Raw genomic sequence first — 24711 nt, forward strand, 5'->3', positions numbered from 1 at the left:
ATTAGTACTGTCAGGGTCTGTAGCTGTGTAGCAGCTCTCTCTCTGTATTGTCAGGGTCTGTATCTATCTGTGTAGCAGTTCTCTCTCTGTATTGTAAGGGTCTGTATCTAGCTGTGTAGCAGGTTTCTCTCTCTGTATTGTAAGGGTCTGTATCTAGCTGTGTAGCAGCTCTCTGTATTGCAAGGGTCTGTATCTAGCTGTGTAGCATCTCTCTGTATTGTAAGGGTATGTATCTAGCTGTGTAGCATCTCTCTGTATTGTAAGGGTCAGTATCTAGTTGTGTAGCAGGTTTCTCTCTCTGTATTGTAGGGGTATGTATCTAGCTGTGTAGCAGCTCTCTGTATTGTAAGGGTCTGTATCTAGCTGTGTAGCAGCTCTCTGTATTGTAAGGGTCTGTATCGAGCTCTGTAGCAGCTCTCTCTCTGTATTGTAAGGGTCTGTATCTAGTTGTGTAGCAGGTCTCTCTCTCTGTATTGTAAGGGTCTGTATCTAGCTGTGTAGCAGTTCTCTCTCTGTATTGTAAGGGTCTGTATCTAGCTGTGTAGCAGTTCTCTCTCTGTATTGTAAGGGTCTGTATCTAGCTGTGTAGCAGGTTTCTCTCTCTGTATTGTAAGGGTCTGTATCTAGTTGTGTAGCAGGTCTCTCTCTCTGTATTGTAAGGGTCTGTATCTAGCTGTGTAGCAGCTCTCTGTATTGCAAGGGTCTGTATCTAGCTGTGAAGCATCTCTCTGTATTGTAAGGGTCTGTATCTAGCTGTGTAGCAGGTTTCTCTCTCTGTATTGTAGGGGTATGTATCTAGCTGTGTAGCAGCTCTCTGTATTGTAAGGGTCTGTATCTAGCTGTGTAGCAGGTTTCTCTCTGTGTATTGTAAGGGTCTGTATCTAGCTGTGTAGCAGCTCTCTCTCTGTATTGTAAGGGTCTGTATCTAGCTGTGTAGCAGGACTCTCTCTCTGTATTGTAAGGGTCTGTATCTAGTTGTGTAGCAGGTCTCTCTCTCTGTATTGTAAGGGTCTGTATCTAGTTGTGTAGCAGGTCTCTCTCTCTGTATTGTAAGGGTCTGTATCTAGCTGTGTAGCAGCTCTCTGTATTGTAAGGGTCTGTATCTAGTTGTGTATTAGGTCTCTCTCTCTGTATTGTAAGGGTCTGTATCTAGCTGTGTAGCAGCTCTCTCTCTGTATTGTAAGGGTCTGTATCTAGTTGTGTAGTAAGTCTCTCTCTCTGTATTGTAAGGGTCTGTATCTAGCTGTGTAGCAGCTCTCTCTCTGTATTGTAAGGGTCTGTATCTAGCAGTGTAGCAGCTCTCTGTATTGTAAGGGTCTGTATCTAGTTGTGTAGCAGGTCTCTCTCTCTGTATTGTAAGGGTCTGTATCTAGTTGTGTAGCAGGTTTCTCTCTCTGTATTGAAGGGGTCTGTATCTAGCTGTGTAGCAGCTCTCTCTCTGTATTGTAAGGGTCTGTATCTAGCTGTGTAGCAGCTCTCTCTCTGTATTGTAAGGGTCTGTATCTAGCTGTGTAGCAGCTCTCTGTATTGTAAGGGTCTGTATCTAGTTGTGTAGCAGCTCTCTCTCTGTATTGTAAGGGTCTGTATCTAGCTGTGTAGCAGCTCTCTCTCTGTATTGTAAGGGTCTGTATCTAGTTGTGTAGTAAGTCTCTCTCTCTGTATTGTAAGGGTCTGTATCTAGCTGTGTAGCAGCTCTCTCTCTGTATTGTAAGGGTCTGTATCTAGCAGTGTAGCAGCTCTCTGTATTGTAAGGGTCTGTATCTAGTTGTGTAGCAGGTCTCTCTCTCTGTATTGTAAGGGTCTGTATCTAGTTGTGTAGCAGGTTTCTCTCTCTGTATTGAAGGGGTCTGTATCTAGCTGTGTAGCAGCTCTCTCTCTGTATTGTAAGTGTCTGTATCTAGCTGTGTAGCAGCTCTCTCTCTGTATTGTAAGGGTCTGTATCTAGTTGTGTAGCAGGTCGCTCTCTCTGTATTGTAAGGGTCTGTATCTAGCTGTGTAGCAGCTCTCTCTCTGTATTGTAAGGGTCTGTATCTAGTTGTGTAGCAGGTTTCTCTCTCTGTATTTTAGGGGTATCTAGCTGTGTAGCAGCTCTCTGTATTGTAAGGGTCTGTATCTAGCTGTGTAGCAGTTCTCTCTCTGTATTGTAAGGGTCTGTATCTAGCTGTGTAGCAGGTTTCTCTCTCTGTATTGTAAGGGTCTGTATCTAGTTGTGTAGCAGGTCTCTCTCACTGTATTGTAAGGGTCTGTATCTAGCTGTGTAGCAGTTCTCTCTCTGTATTGTAAGGGTCTGTATCTAGTTGTGTAGCAGGTTTCTCTCTCTGTATTGTAAGGGTCTGTATCTAGCTGTGTAGCAGTTCTCTCTGTATTGTAAGGGTCTGTATCTAGCTGTGTAGCAGGTTTCTCTCACTGTATTGTAAGGGTCTGTATCTAGTTGTGTAGCAGGTTTCTCTCTCTGTATTGTAAGGGTCTGTATCTAGCTGTGTAGCAGGTTTCTCTCTCTGTATTGTAAGGGTCTGTATCTAGTTGTGTAGCAGGTTTCTCTCACTGTATTGTAAGGGTCTGTATCTAGCTGTGTAGCTGCTCTCTCTCTGTATTGTAACTCATATTAAGCTGAGATCAGTGTTGAACACACCCATGATAATCCAGTTGGAATTTAATAAATTGAATATTATGCAAAATGTACATAATGGACTTTAAAAAAAGACAACTAGGAAGTCTGTGTCCACCTATCTCATGCTGTCCAATCATCTCCAGGGCCTTGGCAGGGCTCCGCCTAATTATCTCAGTGTAGTGGAAACAGTGGGAGGGCCATGTTCTGTTGGCCGGGGGTAGCGCGTCTTTCAGTTCCTCCAGCAGTACCTCTATGTCATTAGATTCATGCTGTGCCCCAACCCAAGGTTACTGTGCCTTGGTTTTCTCTGCCAGGTCCTAGGCAGGGTGTTGTCTGTTTTCTCTGGCCAACGCTGGGGCAGGTGTGAGGAGGCCTGCAGGTCTAGTCGTAGCCAAGGGGATCACAGGGTGGAGGTGTGTGTGGTGTCCAAAACCTCCACACTAAAGCCCAAAGTCAAGGACGCTCTCATTCACAATGAGGTCTGGCTGCGTCCCAAATGGCAGTGTACTTCTGTTGACCAGGGCCCATAGGGTAGTGTACTACTGTTGACCAGGGCCCATAGGGTAGTGTACTACTGTTGACCAGGGCCCATAGGGTAGTGCACTACTGTAGGGTAGTGCACTACTATATTTACACCTGTTCGGAAAGCCCCAGAGTCTGCAACACCATTAACCTCTCTGGGGTATGTGGGACGTCCTACCCGCGGAACACTATTCAACAGCCAGTGAAATAGCAGGAGGGCAAATGCAAAACAACAAAAATCTCGTAATTCAAATTTCTCAAACATACAACTATTATATCCCATTTTAAAGATACACGTCTCGTTAATCCAACCACATTGTCCGATTTCAAACAGGCTTTACGGCGAAAGCAAATTTTGCAATAATCTGAGTACAGCGCTCAGACAACAACAACAAGCAATACAGATACCTGCCATTTTGGAGTCAACAGAAATGACAAAAATAACATTATAAATATTCCCAGTTCCACAATAAATGTTTGTTTTGTTCGATAAAGTCCATCATTTATGTCCAAATACCTCCTTTTTGTTCGCGAGTTTAGTCCACTACTCCAAATGCAGGAAGCGCACGCAAAATGTCATGACAAAAAGTAAAAAAAAGTGATATTTACGTTCGTAGAAACATGTCAAATGATGTATAGCATCAATCTTTAGGATGTTTTTATCATAAATCTTCAGTAATATTCCAACCGGACAATTCCAGTGACTTCAAAAAAGAAAAGGAACACAGCTAACTGTCACGTGAGAGCGCGCCACTAAACATAATGTCATTCTCTCAGTCATCTGACTCCAGGACCTCTTATTCTCTCCCTATTCACAGTAGAAGCATGAAACAACGTTCTAAAGACTGTTACATCTAGTGGAAGCCTTAGGAATTGCAAAATGAACCCTAAGTCACTGTATACTGTATAGGCAATCACTTGAAAAACTACAAACCTCAGATTTCCACACTTCCTGGTTGGATTTTTCTCAGGTTTTTGCCTGCCATATGAGTTCTGTTATAGAGTTCTGTTATACTCACAGACATCATTCAAACAGTTTTAGAAACTTCAGAGTGTTTTCTATCCAAATCTACTAATAATATGCATATTTGGGCACGCTTTTCATCCGGATGTCAAAATACTGTCCCCTACCCTAGAGAAGCTAAGCAAGGGGCACCACCAAGCAAGCAGCACCGTGAAGACCAAGGAGCTCTCCAATCAGGTCAGGGACAAAGTTGTGTAGAAGTACAGATCAGGGTTGGGTTATAAAAAAATATACAGATCTTTGAACATCCCACGGAGCACCATTAAATCCATTATTAAATAATTGCAAGAATACCGCACCACAGCAAACCTACCAAGAGAGGGCCGTCCAACAAAACTCAAGGACCAGGCAAGGAGGACATTAATCAGAGAGTTAACAAAGATACCGTAGATAACCCTGAAGGAGCTGCAAAGCTCCACAGTAGAGATTGGAGTATCTGTCCATAGGACCACTTTAAGCCATACACTCCACAGAGCTGGGCTTTACAGAAGAGAGGCCAGAAAAAATACATTGCTTAAAGAAAAAAATAAGCAAACACATTTGGTGTTTGCCAGAAGGCATGTGGGAGACTCCCCAAACATATGGAAGAAGGTACTCTGGTCAGATGAGACTAAAATTGAGCTTTTTCGCCATCAAGGAAAATGATATGTCTGGCGCAAACCCAACACCTCTCATCACCCCGAGAACACCATCCCCACAGTGAAGCATGGTGGTGGCAGCATGATGCTGTGGGGATGTTTTTCATCGGCAGGGACTGGGAAACTGGTCAGAATTGAAGGAATTATGGATGGCATTAAATACAGGGAAATTCTTGAGGGAAACCTGTTTCAGTCTTCCAGAGAATTGAGACTGGGATGGAGGTTCACCTTCCAGCAGGACAATGACCCTAAGCATACTGCTAAAGCAACACTCGACTGGTTTAAGGGGAAACGTTTAAATATCTTGGAATGGCCTAGTCAAAGCCCAGACCTCAATCCAATTGAGAATCTGTGGTATGACTTAAAGATTGCTGTACACCAGCGGAACCCATTCAACTTGAAGGAACTGGAGCAGTTTGCATTAAAGAACGTTCAAAAATCCCAGTGGCTAGATGTGCCAAGCTTATAGAGACATCCCCCTAGAGACTTGTAGCTGTAATTGCTGCAAAAGGTGGCTCTACAAAGTATTGCCTTTGGGGGGGGGGTGAATAGTTATGCACGCTCAAGTTTTCTGTTTTTTTGTTATGTATTGTTTGTTTCACAATAAAAAATATTTTGCAAAATCTTCAGTGGTAGGCATGTTGTATAAATCAACTGATACAAAGCCCCAAAAATCTATTTTAATTCCCGGTTGCAATGCAACAAAATAGGAAAAATGCCCGGGGGGTGAATATTTTCGCAAGCCACTGTATTAGTAATAGACACGATGAAAATCACAAGGTATGTTCATCTCCTGCTGTGCTGTTTCTGGTTGTGAATACCTAAATACCAGGGGGGTTCCTGGAGCAAAAACGGGCTCAGGTTTTAAAGCTAATTTCCTGCAATTGTAAGCATTTTTCTACGACTAATGCTGTGTTCTTTTGCACAAACATAAGAACAAAATCAATACTGTTAAATTCACTGTTTTGAATTTTCAGTTCTCCCTGACTGTTTTGGTGATTGTTGTTGATTGTTATTTTCAATTCTCCCTGTTATTTTGGTGATTGTTAGTTTTCAAAGACTATATTATTTAAAAATATAAACTGTCCGTCATCACTTCCACATACTTTATTTCCGGAAAAAACAATCTTCCATATATCTATATATCTTTATATCTTGTAAAAAACAATCTATCTTATATAAAGAGTATCTATGTATCTTTATATCTGGTAATATTGAAGCGTTTTTCATTCAGATTTTTTTTCTTCTCTTGAACTAGCTACAGACCCCGCTCCACCCTTCTCCCCTTCTCTCCCCCTCTCCCCTTCTCTCCCACCTCTCTCCCACTCCTCCCCCCTCTCGCTTTCTCTCCCCCCCTTCCCCCTTTCTCCCCTTCTCCCCTTCTCTCCCCCTTTCCCCCTTCTCTCCCCCCTCTCTCCTCCTCTCCTCCTCTCTCCCCCCTCTCCCAACTTTCCCCTACCCCACCCCATCTCTCTCTCTCTCTCTCTCTCTCTCTCTCTCTTGCTCTCTCTCTCTCTCCTTCCTCCAGTTGATGTCCTCTATGTGATGTGATGTGTGTGTGAGGTGATGACAGTAATGACGTTGGAGGTGTCACGAACTGCTGACCCATCTGAGCTGCCTGATGGCCTGAGTGAACCAACGAGCGCAGTGTATTGGTGTTCAGTCATGGGACTTCATTTCCTGTGTGGAAAGCAGTCACTTCCAGACCTCAACACAGATGGAAAAATGGCTTTATTTGATGTGTGTGTCAGACATCAACAGAGAGGCTGTATTAGATAGGTGTGATCTGAGGCGTTGGATGTAAGCATGGCTAGTTCTGTCAAGAGATCAGAATGACTGAAAGGAAATAAACAGTTGAGTGTTTTTCCTCAAATTGGATGAAAATAAGTTTAATAACAACACACAGCTTCAGTAATGGCTGAGTGAAGAAGGCTTGGGGTTGTGGGAAATGGGTGATCAGCAGTACCTATTAGTTCCCTCTCTCCTCTTGTGTCTACTGGGAAGTGGGCTGCCTATACGATGCGTCACCAGAGAATCGACTTCTCTAAATTGAAAACATAAATCATTTTCTGTCACTTGATTCTGCACAGAAAAACACCCTAATGTAAACCACAAGAGGTTGGTTTGAATCAGTTGCTATGGAAGGCCTCTGGCTAATAGGTCGAAAAGCAGGAGAAAGCTAGTTGCTGCATTGACTGTTTGTTCTGCTGTAGAACTCATGTTGCCATGTGATTCTGCTGTGGAACTCATGTTATCGTGTGATTCCGCTGTGGAACTCATGTTGTCGTGTGATTCCGCTGTAGAACTCATGTTGTCGTGTGATTCCGCTGTGGATCTCATGTTGTTGTGTGATTTTGCTGTAGAACTCATGTTGTTGTGTGATTCTATTGTAGAACTCATGTTGTTGTGTGATTCTGTTGTAGAACTCATGTTGTTGTGTGATTCCGCTGTAGAACTCATGTTGTCATGTGATTCCGCTGTGGATCTCATGTTGTTGTGTGATTTTGCTGTAGAACTCATGTTGTTGTGTGATTCTATTGTAGAACTCATGTTGTTGTGTGATTCTGCTGTAGAACTCATGTTGTTGTGTGATTCTACTGTAGAACTCATGTTATTGTGTGATTCCGCTGTGGAACTCATGTTGTCGTGTGATTCCGCTGTGGATCTCATGTTGTTGTGTGATTTTGCTGTAGAACTCATGTTGTTGTGTGATTCTACTGGAGAACTCATGTTGTCATGTGATTCTGCTGTAGAACTCATGTTGTCGTGTGATTCCGCTGTAGAACGCATGTTGTCGTGTGATTCCGCTGTAGAACTCATGTTGTCGTGTGATTCTGCTGTAGAACTCATGTTGTCGTATGATTCCGCTGTAGAACTCATGTTGTCGTGTGATTCCGCTTTAGATCTCATGTTGTCGGGTGATTCTGCTGTAGAACTCATGTTGTCGTGTGATTCCGCTGTAGAACTCATGTTGTCGTGTGATTCTGCTGTAGAACTCATGTTGTCGTGTGATTCCGCTGTAGAACTCATGTTGTCGTGTGATTCCGCTGTAGAACTCATGTTGTCGTGTGATTCCGCTGTAGAACTCATGTTGTCGTATGATTCCGCTGTAGAACTCATGTTGTCGTGTGATTCCGCTATAGAACTCATGTTGTCGTGTGATTCCGCTTTAGATCTCATGTTGTCGTGTGATTCTGCTGTAGAACTCATGTTGTCGTGTGATTCCGCTTTAGATCTCATGTTGTCGTGGGATTCCGCTGTAGAACTCATGTTGTCGTGTGATTCCGCTGTAGAACTCATGTTGTCGTGTGATTCTGCTGTAGAACTCATGTTGTCGTGTGATTCCGCTTTAGATCTCATGTTGTCGTGTGATTCCGCTGTAGAACTCATGTTGTCGTGTGATTCCGCTGTAGAACTCATGTTGTCGTGTGATTCCGCTGTAGAACTCATGTTGTCGTGTGATTCCGCTATAGAACTCATGTTTTCCTGTGATTCCGCTATAGATCTCATGTTGTCGTGGGATTCCGCTGTAGAACTCATGTTGTCGTGTGATTCCGCTGTAGAACTCATGTTGTTGTGTGATTCCGCTGTAGAACTCATGTTGTCGTGTGATTCCGCTGTAGAACTCATGTTGTCGTGTGATTCCACTATAGAACTCATGTTGTTGTGTGATTCCGCTGTAGAACTCATGCTGTCATGTGATTCCGCTGTAGAACTCATGTTGTCGTGTGATTCCGCTGTAGAACTCATGTTGTCGTGTGATTCCGCTGTAGAACTCATGTTGTCGTGTGATTCCGCTGTAGAACTCATGTTGTCGTGTGATTCCGCTGTAGAACTCATGTTGTTGTGTGATTCCGCTGTAGATCTCATCTTGTCGTGTGATTCCGCTGTGGATCTCATGTTGTCATGTGATTCCGCTGTGGAACGCGCGTTGGTTTGTTTGCAGAACACAGATGAAAACTGAGACGTTGGTGTCAATCTTGTCATTGAAACCATCCAGACTTCAACTGCCTGGCTACCTACGGTATAGCAGACCTCATAACCATGCTTTGTTCACAACATTCATTAGAATACGTATGGCTGGTGATTTGGAGATTATAACCAAACCAAAACGGTTGAATCAATATGTGTCCCAAATGGCATCCTATTTCCTTTATAGTGCACTATGTAGGAAATAGGGTTCCATTTCAGACAGGTGCCACTGTACGAGTTCTGGCATAAACTAGAATAAAATGTACATTTGTTGCTTTGAATATTGAACCACAGTCATTACGGAATGTAAATTATAGGCTTCTGAATATTCTAGTCTATTTTAAATCTTGCTGTGTGGGCAGGGAACATGCTGTTCTGATTTGAAGGTGTGATATTTTCAAAGTAGAAGATAAGAGGCAGAACTGCTGTACTTAAATGACCTTTGATTTCTGAATACGATATCACCAAAATATATAATTTATAACACTTACTGCTCTAGATGAAGAGTGACCAGTAGCTGCAACAAATGTACATTTTATTCCAAGACCTGTCTATAAGACCAGACCTGTCTATAAGACCAGACTTGTCTAGAATACCAGACCTGTCTAGAATACCAGACCTGTCTGTAAGACCAGACCTGTCTGTAAGACCAGACCTGTCTAGAATACCAGACCTGTCTAGAATACCAGACCTGTCTAGAATACCAGACTTGTCTAGAATACCAGACCTGTCTGTAATACCAGACCTGTCTAGAATACCAGACCTGTCTATAAGATCAGACCTGTCTAGAATACCAGACCTGTCTATAAGACCAGACCTGTCTGTAAGACCAAACCTGTCTAGAATACCAGACCTGTCTATAAGACCAGACCTGTCTATAAGACCAGACCTGTCTAGAATACCAGACCTGTCTATTAGACCAGACCTGTCTGTAAGACCAGACCTGTCTAGAATACCAGACCTGTCTAGAATACCAGACTTGTCTATAAGACCAGACCTGTCTAGAATACCAGACCTGTCTAGAATACCAAACCTGTCTAGAATACCTGACCTGTCTATAAGACCAGACCTGTCTATACTAAGACCAGACCTGTCTGTAAGACCAGACCTGTCTATACTAAGACCAGACCTGTCTGTAAGACCAGACCTGTCTATACTAAGACCAGACCTGTCTGTAAGACCAGACCTGTCTAGAATACCAGACCTGTCTGTAAGACCGGTCTATACTATGACCGGTCTATACTATGACCTGTCTATACTATGACCTGCCTATACTATGACCTGGCTATACTAAGACCAGACCTGTCTATACTATGACCTGTCTATACTATGACCTGTTTATACTAAGACCAGACCTGTCTATACTAAGACCAGACCTGTCTATACTAAGACCAGACCTGTCTATACTAAGACCAGACCTGTCTATACTATGACCTGTCTATACTATGACCTGTCTATACTATGACCTGTCTATACTAAGACCTGTCAATAATAAGACTTGCCTATAACACCATACCTGTCTAGAAGACCAGACCTGTCTATAACACCAGACCTGTCTATAACACCAGACCTGTCTATAACACCAGACCAGTTTATAAGACCAGACCTGTTTATAAGACCAGACCTGTTTATAAGACCAGACCTGTCTAGAAAACCAGACCTGTCTATAAGACCAGACCTGTCTATACTATGACTTGTCTATACTAAGAAGACCTGACCTCTAGAAGACCTGACCTGTCTAGAAGACCTGACCTGTCTAGAAGACCAGAGCTGTCTAGAAGACCTGACCTGTCTAGAAGACCTGACCTGTCTAGAAGACCAGACCTGTTTATAAGACCAGACCTGTCTATAAGACCAGACCTATCTAGAAGACCAGACCTGTCTAGAAGACCAGACCTGTCTTGAAGACCAGACCTGTCTATAAGACCTGTCTAGAAGACCATACCTGTCTATAAGACCTCAGCTGTCTAGAAGACCAGACCTGTCTATAAGACCTGTCTATAAGACCAGACCTGTCTATAAGACCAGACCTGTCTATAAGACCTGTCTAGAAGACCAGACCTGTCTATCAGACCTGTCTATAAGACCAGACCTGTCTAGAAGACCAGACCTGTCTTGAAGACCAGACCTGTCTATAAGACCTGTCTAGAAGACCAGACCTGTCTATAAGACCTGTCTACAAGACCTGTCTAGAAGACCAGACCTGTCTATAAGACCTGTCTACAAGACCTGTCTAGAAGACCAGACCTGTCTATAAGACCTGTCTAGAAGATCAGACCTGTCTATAAGACCTCAGCTGTCTAGAAGACCAGACCTGTCTATAAGACCTGTCTACAAGACTTGTCTAGAAGACCAGACCTGTCTAGAAGACCAGACCTGTCTATCAGACCTGTCTATAAGACCAGACCTGTCTATAAGTCCAGACCTGTCTAGAAGACCAGACCTGTCTGTAAGACTTGTCTAGAAGACCAGACCTGTCTATAAGACCTGTCTAGAAGACCAGACCTGTCTATCAGACCTGTCTATAAGACCAGACCTGTCTATAAGTCCAGACCTGTCTAGAAGACCAGACCTATCTAGAAGACCAGACCTGTCTGTAAGACCGGACCTGTCTAGAAGATCTGTCTATAAGAAGGGTTCTCTCATTATCAGCTGGTGAAATTAATCTTTATTAATAGTTAATTATCTGTTATTACATTATTATGGAGATGACTGTACCTGAATGTATGAGCTGTTATTGTGCCTCTTGGCCCTCATGACATGGTTGACTAACCTGTATCATGTTTGATTAGCTCTGGGGTGATGTTTCCCCTAGCAACAGATTTAGTATCAGCTTCCCCCAAATCCTGACCTTAACCGTTAGTGGGGAAAACGCTAAACCAACCCAATATCAGCAACTTCATATTACACCTCATGACACAGCTCAGTCAACACTGGTTGGCTCACCTTTGTGTTGATCTCTCCTACAGGTGGTCTCTCTGGGGAAGAACACCCGTGGATACCACTACATCCTGTCTAACCTGGTGAGTCAACACTAGATACAAGGCAACATCTCAAATGGCATCCTATTCCCTATGCAGTGTTCTACTGGGCTCTGGTGTAGGGTACGATGTAGAGAGAAAGGTGCGATTTGGGATTAACTCTTAGTTTATACTTCTAAGAAACAGTAGGTCAACCTTTCTCAATATTTCCTTGATTCCTTGATTCCTTGCATCCTCTCTCCTTGCATCCATCTGGAGAATAGGGTTTTTGAACCATCTAGATGTCATTACTTTACTATTCTACCATTTGGATATAGTGTCTGATCTGTTGTCATCAGAGGGTTAAAGTGGAACATGGAAGTGTCAGGTTGACTCCTATATTATCAGGACTGGTTTAAGATGAGACCAAGGGCCAGCCCTCTCGTCTCCTCTCTTCTCCTCTCCTGCTGTTCTCTCTGCACTGTGTCCCTGACTTTAAAATTCCCCATTATGCAGAATTCACGGACACATGTCCTTGTTCTCCATAACACGACGCTGCATTCTGAAACGAACAGTTTGACCATGGAAAGAAAGCTGACACATCTCCATGTGGAAGTGTGTAATCTGACGGCAGTTGGAGCTGCAGGCTTGTCAGAATACATTACAATATGTTAGGTTTTCTAGGCGGACAGACTGAGCCATGTTGTTGTACCGTATCTTAGGGCTGAAGATAAAATAGTTTTCCATTCTGTGACTATTCACTACCTTGTGGGGTCTAATACTCCTCACTGAGTTACTTTGAGTAGCTAGATGTATTGAGTTACTTTGAGTAGCTAGATGTATTGAGTTACTTTAAGTAGCTAGATGTATTAAGTTACTTTGAGTAGCTGGATGTATTGAGTTACTTTGAGTAGCTGGATGTATTGAGTTACTTTAAGTAGCTAGATGTATTGAGTTACTTTAAGTAGCTAGATGTATTGAGTTACTTTGAGTAGCTGGATGTATTGAGTTACTTTAAGTAGCTAGATGTATTGAGTTACTTTGAGTAGCTAGATGTATTGAGATTACTTTGAGTAGCTAGATGTATTGAGATTCCTTTGAGTAGCTAGATGTATTGAGTTACTTTGAGTAGCTAGATGTATTGAGTTACTTTGAGTAGCTAGATGTATTGAGATTACTTTGAGTAGCTAGATGTATTGAGATTACTTTGAGTAGCTAGATGTATTGAGTTACTTTGAGTAGCTAGATGTATTGAGTTACTTTGAGTAGCTAGATGTATGACATCCTTCCTCGTCAGCACTGAGGTTTTGAAATCCCTAAATGCACTTTCAAGGTGATTCACTGAACATTTTCTTGGAAGCTTTATTTTTTTGGGCCGTGAATTCCCTCTGTTTCTCTGTCTGTCTCTCTCGGTCTCTCTCCATCTGTTTCTCTGTCACTGTCTCTCTCCCTCTGTTTCTCTGTCTCTCTCGGTCTCTCTCTTCCTGTTTCTCTCCTTCTGTCTCTTGGTCTCTCTCTTCCTGTTTCTCTCCCTCTGTCTCTCGGTCTCTCTCTTCCTGTTTCTCTCCCTCTGTCTCTCGGTCTCTTTCTTCCTGTTTCTCTCCCTCTGTCTCTCGGTCTCTCTCTTTCTTTGAATGCCTTTTCTCTTTCTTTCCCTCTCCATCCCTTTTCACCCCCACTCTCCCTCTCCATCTTCCTCCCTGTCTCCCTCCAACCCTGTCTCCCTCCATCCCTCTCTCCCTGTCTCCCTCCACCCCCTCTCCCTGTCTCCCTCCATCCCTCTCTCCCTGTCTCCCTCCATCCCTCTCTCCCTGTCTCCCTCCATCCCTCTCTCCCTGTCTCCCTCCATCCCTATCTCCCTGTCTCCCTCCATCCCTCCACCCCTCTCTCCCTGTCTCTCTCCCTCCCTCTCTCCTGTCTTCCTCATCCCTCTCTCCCTGTCTCCCTCCAACCCCATATCCCTCCATCCCTCTCTCCTGTCTCCCTCCATCCCGCTCTCCCTGTCTCCCTCCTTCCCTCTCTCCCTCTCTTCCTCCATCCCTGTCTCTCCTCTCTCTGATCTCAGGGTTTCTCCAATGTGAGCTTGGACAAGGTCTTCCAAGGCGGGGCCAACATATCAGGCTTCCAGATAGTGAGCCCTGAGAACCCCATCGTTCAGCAGTTCCTACAGCGCTGGGTGAGACTGGATGAAAGGGAATTCCCGGAGGCCAAGAACACCCCGCTCAAGGTAACTACTGCAGACTACAGAAAAGCAGCCAAGCCTTTCATGATGTACTGTTATGTATGCAAAACAGAATGAATCCATCTCTTCTTTTGGATAGAGCGCTCTCCTTCTTGTCCTTCTCCATTCTTCTCCTCTCAGTATCTGTCACTCTCCCATTCTCTTTCCTCTCCTCTCTTCTCCTCTCTTTTCCTCTCTTTTCCCTTCTCTTCTCTTCTCTTCTCTTCTCTTCTACTGTCTTCTTCTTTCCTCCAGTTCTCTTCTCTTCTCCCTTCTTCTCCTCTCAGTATGTCACCCTTCCCCAATGATCAATATATCGATAGACAGATCCGAAGCAAAGTTTTAGCATAGCTTCCATTTACATGTAATTAAACAATGATCAATGCATTTGAAATTACACTTAATTGTCCCCCACGTTCGTATGTTAGTCACAAGCGATATCTCTGGCAGCACTGGCCCAGTTCTGACAGAACTTGGATAAATGATGCATCTTAACATAGAGATCTGGCATTTCCAAAGTTACACTGATTGGCTCAAGGTGGCAGCTATAGAAATGAACTGAAATGTATCCCTCAAATCACACGCTTCGAGGACACAGACTAACAGTGAAATGTTTACGGGTTATTTTCCAACAAAAATAAACAGACATAGTGACACGAGGAATAAATACACAGTGAATAACGAATAGAAATAACGAGTGAAAAAAGTTAGAGTGAGAGAGTATATTGTATATTATCTACCTCACTTGCTTTGGCAATGTTAACATATGTTTCCAATGCCAATAAAGCCCCTTGAATTGAATTGAATTGAGTGAGAGAGTGAGATTGTGAGAGAGTGAGACGTGAGAGAGTGAGAGAGTGAGATGTGAGAGGGAGAGAGTGAGAGAGAGATGGTGAAAGAGTGAGATGTGAGAGAGTGAGATGTGAGAGAGGGAGAGAGTGAGAGAGTGTGAGAGAGAGAGAGTGGGAGAGAGAGCTGGTGAGAGGGAGAGAGTGGGAGAGTGAAATGTGAGATGTGAGATGAGGGAGATGTGAGAGAGAGATGGTGAGAGAGGGAGAGAGTGGGAGAAAGAGAGAGGGAAAGAGTGAGATGGTGAGAGAGTGAGATGGTGAGAAAGGGAAAGAGAGAGGGAGATGGTGTGGTTAATTGGCCCGGGGGGGGGGGGGGGCATGTTTACTGTTGCCTTATTACATTTAGTCATGGTGTTGGTTAACGAACGACCAGTTCTCTCCAAATCAAGGTACGGTTTGGGGATGAACATGTGGGACATTGTGATTGTTGCATCGATGTGTTTCAACTCTACAGTGAATCTCTCCGCAGAGAGAGACCTTCACAGCGCACAGCGCACCCAGAATCTTCTACTTTGTCCCTGTTCATACCTGAATGAATAAAATAATGAATGGATTAATTAATTAATTAATGATGTACTGTTTGCCAGCTACAGTGTTCTCTCATGATCTCTCTTGTGATCCCTCTGATCTCTCTCTGTCCTCGGCAGTACACGTCAGCTCTGACCCACGATGCCATCCTGGTGATCGTGGAGGCGTTCCGGTACCTGCGGCGCCAACGGGTAGACGTGTCACGCCGAGGCGGTGCAGGAGACTGTCTGGCCAACCCTGCCGTACCATGGAGCCAGGGCATCGACATCGAGAGAGCTCTCAAAATGGTAGGAGGGAGAGAGACAGAAAGAGGGGCAGATGGGGAGGGAGGTAGAGAGAGAGGAGGTAGGGAGGAAAGAGAGAAAGAAGGAAGGAGGTATGTATGGAGGGAGGGAGGAGGAGAGAAAGAGGGGGGAAGTAGTGAGAGAGATGAAGCGGGTAAGAGTTAGATTGAGAAACCGAGACAGAGAATAAAAGAAGGAAGGAAGGAAGGAAGGAAGGAAGGAAGGAAGGAAGGAAGGAAGGAAGGAAGGAAGGAAGGAAGGAAGGAAGGAAGGAAGGAAGGAAGGAAGGAAGGAAGGAAGGAAGGAAGGAAGGAAGGAAGGAAGGAAGGAAGGAAGGAAGGAAGGAAGGAGAGGCAGAGAGAGATAGAGAGCTATAGAAAGAGAGGCAGAGAGAGAGAGAGAGCGCTATAGAAAGAGAGGCAGAGAGAGAGAGAGCGCGCTATAGAAAGAGAGGCAGAGAGAGAGAGCGCGCTATAGAAAGAGAGGCAGAGAGAGCGCGCTATAGAAAGAGAGGCAGAGAGAGCGATAGAGAGCTATAGAAAGAGAGGCAGAGAGAGATAGCGAGTTATAGAAAGAGAGGCAGAGAGAGAGATAGAGAGCTATAGAAAGAGAGGCAGAGAGAGAGATAGCGAGTTATAGAAAGAGAGGCAGAGAGAGAGATAGCGAGGCAGAGAGAGAGATAGAGAGCTATAGAAAGAGAGGCAGAGAGAGATAGATAGAGAGCTATAGAAAGAGAGGCAGAGAGAGAGATAGAGAGCTATAGAAAGAGAGGCAGAGAGCGAGATAGCGAGCTATAGAAAGAGAAGCGGAGAAAGAGAGAGAGCTATAGAAAGAGAGGCAGAGAGAGAGATAGAGAGCTATAGAAGGAGACAAATTTCCTCCTCTGCTTCCCAGATGTCCTCACACAGACCTCTCACAGTGAAATTCTCTCCCCCTCAGCTCATCTCTCTCAAATACGAAGAGCCTCTCATTCTCATTCTCATTACCATAAACCCACATCTTTTATTAAAGCCTATCAGTTCCATCATTTGATTATCGCCAACGGCCCTGCCCATGTGAATACCTGCTATTTTCTTATACCAGCTTTTTCCACATTTGATAATAACTTGGCAGTCTGTATTACACGTTGTTCTGTGTGTTTTGCGTCTGTGTGTTACTGTCCCGCGGTGCAGGTCCAGGTCCAGGGGATGACGGGGAACATCCAGTTTGACAGCTATGGCCAGAGGTCCAACTACACTATAGACGTCTATGAGATGAGAACAGGGGGGCCCAAAAAGGTGCAGACACACACACACACACACACACACACACACACACACACACACACACACACACACACACAGCGCTCTCTATAACCCTATACCGACTCAGCTTTTAAATCTCAATTAATTCAGAAATTGTTGTCTACATCACAACAGGATAAATATCAGCCAGACGTTAGGGTTTAGTTCATTACTTCTTCCTGTCATTGTTTATGAATTAGGACAAACATGCCCTCGATACAAATTCTCCTACATGACAGATGGAGGACTTCTGTAGGAACCAGGTGTTTGAACCAGGGGTTGGAACCAGAGGGTTTAGTTCTGAGCAGAACCACTATTCATTTGGTTCTGTTCAACTGTTCCGACCAGCAAAATAAAGTTCCGATCCGTTTTTTTTTTTTTTTTTTAAACAACGCGGTATTGGTTTAGATGGTTTCTTTCGGTTCCTTTTTTTACAATTAACTCATGAAATGACTTCACCAATCAGTGTGGATAGAGCAGCTTGCTATGGAGCGGGTAAGAGATTTAATCTGTATAGGAAAGTCATTAAGAGCAAATTGAATTTTGCCGTAACAGCATGATTTAATCATAATAAAAGACAAACACACAGACTGCGCTGCCAGTCACAGTGTAGGGCGTCAGATTCAACTGCGGGTGAGGAGAGAGCGTTGAAAAACTAGCAAGTTAATTAAACATCTCCAATTAAACATCTCTCCCTAATTTCTGAATCACTCTTGTAAAGTCGTCAGTAGGCTACAGTAACCCATGCATCAGAGGGGAGGGGCTACAGTAACCCATGCATCAGAGGGGAGGGGCTACAGTAACCCATGCATCAGAGGGGAGGGGCTACAGTAACCCATGCATCAGAGGGGAGGGGCTACAGTAACCCATGCATCAGAGGGGAGGGGCTACAGTAACCCATGCATCAGAGGGGAGGGGCTACAGTAACCCATGCATCAGAGGGGAGGGGCTACAGTAACCCATGCATCAGAGGGGAGGGGCTACAGTAACCCATGCATCAGAGGGGAGGGGCTACAGTAACCCATGCATCAGAGTGGAGGGGCTACAGTAACCCATGCATCAGAGGGGAGGGGCTACAGTAACCCATGCATCAGAGTGGAGGGGCTACAGTAACCCATGCATCAGAGGGGAGGGGCTACAGTAACCCATGCATCAGAGTGGAGGGGCTACAGTAACCCATGCATCAGAGTGGAGGGGCTACAGTAACCCATGCATCAGAGGGGAGGGGCTACAGTAACCCATGCATCAGAGTGGAGGGGCTACAGTAACCCATGCATCAGAGGGGAGGGGCTACAGTAACCCATGCATCAGAATGGAGGGGCTACAGTAACCCATGCATCAGAGGGGAGGGGCTACAGTAACCCATGCATCAGAGGGGAGGGGCTACAGTAACCCATGCATCAGAGTGGAGGGGCTACAGTAACCCATGCATCAGAGGGGAGGGGCTACAGTAACCCATGCATCAGAGTGGAGGGGCTACAGTAACCCATGCATCAGAGGGGAGGGGCTACAGTAACCCATGCATCAGAGGGGAGGGGCTACAGTAACCCATGCATCAGAGGGGAGGGGCTACAGTAACCCATGCATCAGAGGGGAGGGGCTACAGTAACCCATGCATCAGAGGGGAGGGGCTACAGTAACCCATGCATCAGAGGGGAGGGGCTACAGTAACCCATGCATCAGAGGGGAGGGGCTACAGTAACCCATGCATCAGAGGGGAGGGGCTACAGTAACCCATGCATCAGAGGGGAGGGGCTACAGTAACCCATGCATCAGAGTGGAGGGGCTACAGTAACCCATGCATCAGAGGGGAGGGGCTACAGTAACCCATGCATCAGAGTGGAGGGGCTACAGTAACCCATGCATCAGAGTGGAGGGGCTACAGTAACCCATGCATCAGAGGGGAGGGGCTACAGTAACCCATGCATCAGAGTGGAGGGGCTACAGTAACCCATGCATCAGAGGGGAGGGGCTACAGTAACCCATGCATCAGAGGGGAGGGGCTACAGTAACCCATGCATCAGAGGGGAGGGGCTACAGTAACCCATGCATCAGAGGGGAGGGGCTACAGTAACCCATGCATCAGAGGGGAGGGGCTACAGTAACCCATGCATCAGAGTGGAGGGGCTACAGTAACCCATGCATCAGAGGGAGGGGCTACAGTAACCCATGCATCAGAGTGGAGGGGCTACAGTAACCCATGCATCAGAGGGGAGGGGCTACAGTAACCCATGCATCAGAGGGGAGGGGCTACAGTAACCCATGCATCAGAGTGGAGGGGCTACAGTAACCCATGCATCAGAGTGGAGGGGCTACAGTAACCCATGCATCAGAGTGGAGGGGCTACAGTAACCCATGCATCAGAGTGGAGGGGCTACAGTAACCCATGCATCAGAGTGGAGGGGCTACAGTAACCCATGCATCAGAGTGGAGGGGCTACAGTAACCCATGCATCAGAGTGGAGGGGCTACAGTAACCCATGCATCAGAGTGGAGGGGCTACAGTAACCCATGCATCAGAGTGGAGGGGCTACAGTAACCCATGCATCAGAGGGGAGGGGCTACAGTAACCCATGCATCAGAGTGGAGGGGCTACAGTAACCCATGCATCAGAGTGGAGGGGCTACAGTAACCCATGCATCAGAGTGGAGGGGCTACAGTAACCCATGCATCAGAGTGGAGGGGCAGGTAGTCTACACCCACTGGTAAAGATTTACAGGTGGCAGGCAGACGCCTGAATACGTTTCTGAGTGACAGAGTGAGGCCTTTGCATAGGCACTTTGTTGTGATTTTTGTGGGACTGGAAGAAAATGCCCAGAACTTAAAATAACATCATTTTCCATTTTCAATGCTTTTAAAATAACAGTTAACTTCTGGAACAGTATAGATCACTTTTGTTTCTGGTTCGGGTTCAGTTCCTCAAATCATTTTATTATTTTCCAGTTTTCGGTTCTGTTGCCTGAACCGGATCCAACCCTTGGTAGGAACTATTTAATCTAACACGTGACAGTGTTAGATAACTGGGAGCTTAGATCACGTCATGGTGTGTAGTCAAACCTGCTGTGTAGGTGTTTGATTGATTGATATTTAGAAGTTGTAGACTGCTCCAACTTGAGACAACATTATGAATTATTGAGGATAAAAACCAAATAAAACCCAAAGGCTTATAACCATAGTGGTCATTTGAGTGGGTTGGAGTGAAGCCTGCTTCTTCAGACAGAGATCCACACATCAGCCTGTCAGGATGGTTAGTAGAGACCAGAGAGACTGATTGCTTTCCTCCAGGTTGTGTAGCTGCACTCAGAGTGATGACTGCTACAAGCCCAACAGCACCAGCTCAGCTCCCCACTGCTCCCTACTGAAAGCCCTCAGCTCCTATAGAATCAATCTGATATCTACACTACAGGCTCTCTGACTGTTGAAACAATCACATCTAGTACTCACAAGAGGAGATGAGAATATCTCCATCAAAATTCTCCTGGCATTCTCAAAAGGTATCAGAGCCCTATGAGCCCTATGAGCCCTAGAGCCCTAGAGCCCTATGAGCCCTATGAGCCCTAGAGCTCTAAGGGTCCCATTTGAAACAACTCTGGTTAAAGCCTCTTGGTTTTAACAGACATCTGTATTTGCAGACCTTATATACCCATTATCTGAAGCAGTGTGTGTCTTTTCTGATGTGACGTGGGATTTGACTGACTGCCTTCCAGACACTATACTCCCCCAATTAACGCCCCACAGCCCTGGTGTCTAACCCCTGACAGCCAGACAGAGAGGGAGGGAGGGAGGGAGGGAGGGAGGGAGGGAGGGAGGGAGGGAGGGAGGGAGGGAGGGAGGGAGGGAGGGAGGGAGGGAGGGAGGGAGGGAGGGAGGGAGGGAGGGAAAAATATAGAGAGAGAGAGACTGAGGCAGAGAGGGAGAAAGAGACCGAGAGAGATAGAGAGAGATAGAGAGACAGAGAGAGATACAGATAGGGAGACAAATACTTCAACACTTCAAAGCATTGTGTTGACTTAGAATCATCACTATAGTATACTGCTCAAAAAAATAAAGGGAACTCTTAAACAACACATCCTAGATCTGAATTAATTAAATCATCTTATTAAATACTTTTTTCTTTACATAGTTGAATGTGCTGACAACAAAATCACACAAAAATAATCAATGGAAATCCAATTTATCAACCCATGGAGGTCTGGATTTGGAGTCACACTCAAAATTAAAGTGGAAAACCACACTACAGGCTGATCCAACTTTGATGTAATGTCCTTAAAACAAGTCAAAATGAGGCTCAGTAGTGTGTGTGGCCTCCACGTGCCTGTATGACCTCCCTACAACGCCTGGGCATGCTCCTGATGAGGTGGTGGATGGTCTCCTGAGGGATCTCCTCCCAGACCTGGACTAAAGCATCTGCCAACTCCTGGACAGTCTGTGGTGCAACGTGGCATTGGTGGATGGAGCGAGACATGATGTCCCAGATGTGCTCAATTGGATTCAGGTCTGGGGAACGGGCGGGCCAGTCCATAGCATCAATGCCTTCCTCTTGCAGGAACTGCTGACACACTCCAGCCACATGAGGTCTAGCATTGTCTTGCATTAGGAGGAACCCAGGGCCAACCGCACCAGCATATGGTCTCACAAGGGGTCTGAGGATCTCATCTCAGTACCTAATGGCAGTCAGGCTACCTCTGGCGAGCAAATGGAGGGCTGTGCGGCCCCCCAAAGAAATGCCACCCCACACCATGACTGACCCACCGCCAAAACGGTCATGCTGGAGGATGTTGCAGGCAGCAGAACGTTCTCCATGGCGTCTCCAGACTCTGTCACGTCTGTCACGTGCTCAGTGTGAACCTGCTTTCATCTGTGAAGAGCCCAGGGCGCCAGTGGCGAATTTGCGAATCTTGGTGTTCTCTGGCAAATGCCAAACGTCCTGCACGGTGTTGGGCTGTAAGCACAACCCCCACCTGTGGACGTCGGGCCCTCATACCACCCTCATGGAGTCTGTTTCTGACCGTTTGAGCAGACACATGCACATTTGTGGCCTGCTGGAGGTCATTTTGCAGGGCTCTGGCAGTGCTCCTCCTGCTCCTCCTTGCACAAAGGCGGAGGTAGCGGTCCTGCTGCTGGGTTGTTGCCCTCCTACGACCTCCTCCACGTCTCCTGATGTACTGGCCTGTCTCCTGGTAGCGCCTCCATGCTCTGGACACTACGCTGACAGACACAGCAAACCTTCTTGCCACAGCTCGCATTGATGTGCCATCCTGGATGAGCTGCACTACCTGAGCCACTTGTGTGGGTTGTAGACTCCGTCTCATGCTACCACTAGAGTGAAAGCACCGCCAGCATTCAAAAGTGACCAGAACATCAGCCAGGAAGCATAGGAACTGTGGTCCATCTGTGGTCCCCACCTGCAGAACCACTCCTTTATTGGGGGTGTCTTGCTAATTGCCTATAATTTTCACCTGTTGTCTATTCCATTTGCACAACAGCATGTGAAATTTATTGTCAATCAGTGTTGCTTCCTAAGTGGACAGTTTGATTTCACAGAAGTGTGATTGACTTGGAGTTGCATTGTGTTGTTTAAGTGTTCCCTTTATTTTTTTGAGCAGTGTATAATAGTATATAGCTGCAGTGGTAGGTATGCAGATGTAGGAACTGAATGTGAGCCAGTCTGCTACAGCAGGAAAATTATCCTGCAGCAACAAGAAATGTTAATTATTATGTGGATTATAATAAAAAAAAATTATACAGTAGGTGTTGATACATTTTTTGTTAGGATAAATCATGTCTGACATTTTAAAGTGGAAATTGCAAACTGTGGAATCCGTTTTAAACCTTGAATACACAAAAATGTTCATTTCCTGCTGTCTAGGAAAATTCTCTGCCACATCAGATGGATCAAATTAAGATAGTACACCTGTAGTGCAGAGAGACGCCTGAGCAGACCTGGAATATTATGACTCATTTCTGAGTGTTTATGCAGTTCACATAACCCAATGTCAATTATTTACCCTAAACCCAGGTAGCTGGATGTGGTACGCTTTAAATTAGACCTGCTGTCTGCTTCTCTGCTACACCGGAGGGATGACAGTAGATTTAGGCTTCACCTCCAGTAATCTATAAGGACAGACAGTAGGTTTAGGCTTCACCTCTAGTAATCTATAAGGAATGACAGTAGGTTTAGGCTTCACCTCCAGTAATCTATAAGGAATGACAGTAGGTTTAGGCTTCACCTCCAGTAATCTATAAGGAATGACAGTAGGTTTAGGCTTCACCTCCAGTAATCTATAAGGAATGACAGTAGGTTTAGGCTTCACCTCCAGTAATATATAAGGAAAGACAGTAGGTTTAGGCTTCACCTCCGGTAATCTATAAGGAATGACAGTAGGTTTTAGGCTTCACCTCTAGTAATCTATAAGGAATGACAGTAGATTTAGGCTTCACCTCTAGTAATCTATAAGGAATGACAGTAGGTTTAGGCTTCACCTCCAGTAATCTATAAGGAATGACTGTAGGTTTAGGCTTCACCTCTAGTAATCTATAAGGAATGGCAGTAGATTTAGGCTTCACCTCTAGTAATCTACAAGGAATGACAGTAGATTTAGGCTTCACCTCCAGTAATCTATAAGGAATGACAGTAGATGTAGGCTTCACCTCTAGTAATCTATAAGGAATGACAGTAGGTTTAGGCTTCACCTCCAGTAATCTATAAGGAATGACAGTAGATTTAGGCTTCACCTCCAGTAATCTATAAGGAATGACAGTAGGTTTAGGCTTTACCTCCAGTAATCTATAATGCTGATTTTATTAGTGGGTAAATTAAACACTTCTTAAAGCGAATAGGTTTGTGCTTTTACCTGCTAGAAGCACATATAAGCATTTATAATGTGTTACTGAAATGTTCCTACTTGACTGTTTATACACTGATACTGATAGTGGGGGGAGAAGGGGGGTGGGGTGGTTGTTCGGGGTGGGCGGTCGGACAAAGGGTATGTCGCTAACAGAAATAGAATGCAAATAATAGAATTCAATCTAATTCTATGGTTGCTATGCTAACCTGTGTTTTCTCTGTTTCAGATTGGCTACTGGAACGAGTACCAGCGATTAGTAAATGTGTTAGAACAACAGGTGGTCGCCAACGAGTCTTCTTCTGTGGAAAACCGAACGATTGTGGTCACTACTATTATGGTACACTTTCCATGGCAACTTTGAAATGTGTTCACCACAACGTATTCTGCCAGTCAGGGCCGTGAGCGGCGGTGTTGATGCCTAACCGGTTGATACAGTCTGTCCTGGGCTGGGCAGAACCACATATTTTTTGTGTTTGCTTTGCATCCACTCACTACACGTTGAAACAGTCGATCCCTCTGTTAGGAGAAGAGAGTGTTTCAACTGTATCCGTGTGGGTGACAAAGCATTTAGATTCCTCATACTTCAGTGGCCTGTCGTAGCAGTGACATCACAATATTGGTATTATATGATACATGAGTAAGTGGGTAAATGGTTGACTTGACTCCATCTAATAGAAAACACATACAAACCAACATCCGCCATCCGTACGTAAGTAGAACCTGTCTTGTCTGTCCTCATCAAGTAAATGGTTCAATGACAATCTGGGATAGGAGGAGGAGGAGGAGACGATGATGACGATGATGGTGATGATGGTGGTGATAATGATACTGCAATGGCTTCTCAAGGACAAAGCAAAATAAAGCACATTTGAGAGAGGATAATAACGATAATATACGCAGAGCATTCGGAAAGTATTCAGACCCCTTGACTTTTTCCATAATTTGTTACGTTAGTCTTATTCTAAAATTA

General features: G+C 45.0%; 1 protein-coding gene across 4 annotated transcripts in view; it reads left to right on the forward strand.

The window, feature by feature from the left end:
* Nucleotides 1-24711, forward strand: part of LOC106612181 (glutamate receptor 3) — a 212511-nt gene that overhangs the window by 135015 nt on the left and 52785 nt on the right. For all 4 annotated transcript variants that reach the window (XR_006771069.1, XR_006771070.1, XM_045724148.1 and 1 more), the window contains exons 5-9: nt 11737-11790; nt 13793-13954; nt 15447-15614; nt 16784-16888; nt 23968-24078. Coding sequence is in view for 2 of the 4 variants with exons in the window: in XM_045724148.1 (XP_045580104.1) it covers nt 11737-11790; nt 13793-13954; nt 15447-15614; nt 16784-16888; nt 23968-24078 (600 nt within the window). In the remaining 2 variants the exon portion in view is untranslated. The remainder of the gene's footprint in view (nt 1-11736; nt 11791-13792; nt 13955-15446; nt 15615-16783; nt 16889-23967; nt 24079-24711) is intronic.

This window comes from Salmo salar, chromosome ssa09, assembly GCF_905237065.1.
Source record: "Salmo salar chromosome ssa09, Ssal_v3.1, whole genome shotgun sequence".
In the NCBI taxonomy this organism is placed as follows: Eukaryota; Metazoa; Chordata; class Actinopteri; order Salmoniformes; family Salmonidae; genus Salmo; species Salmo salar.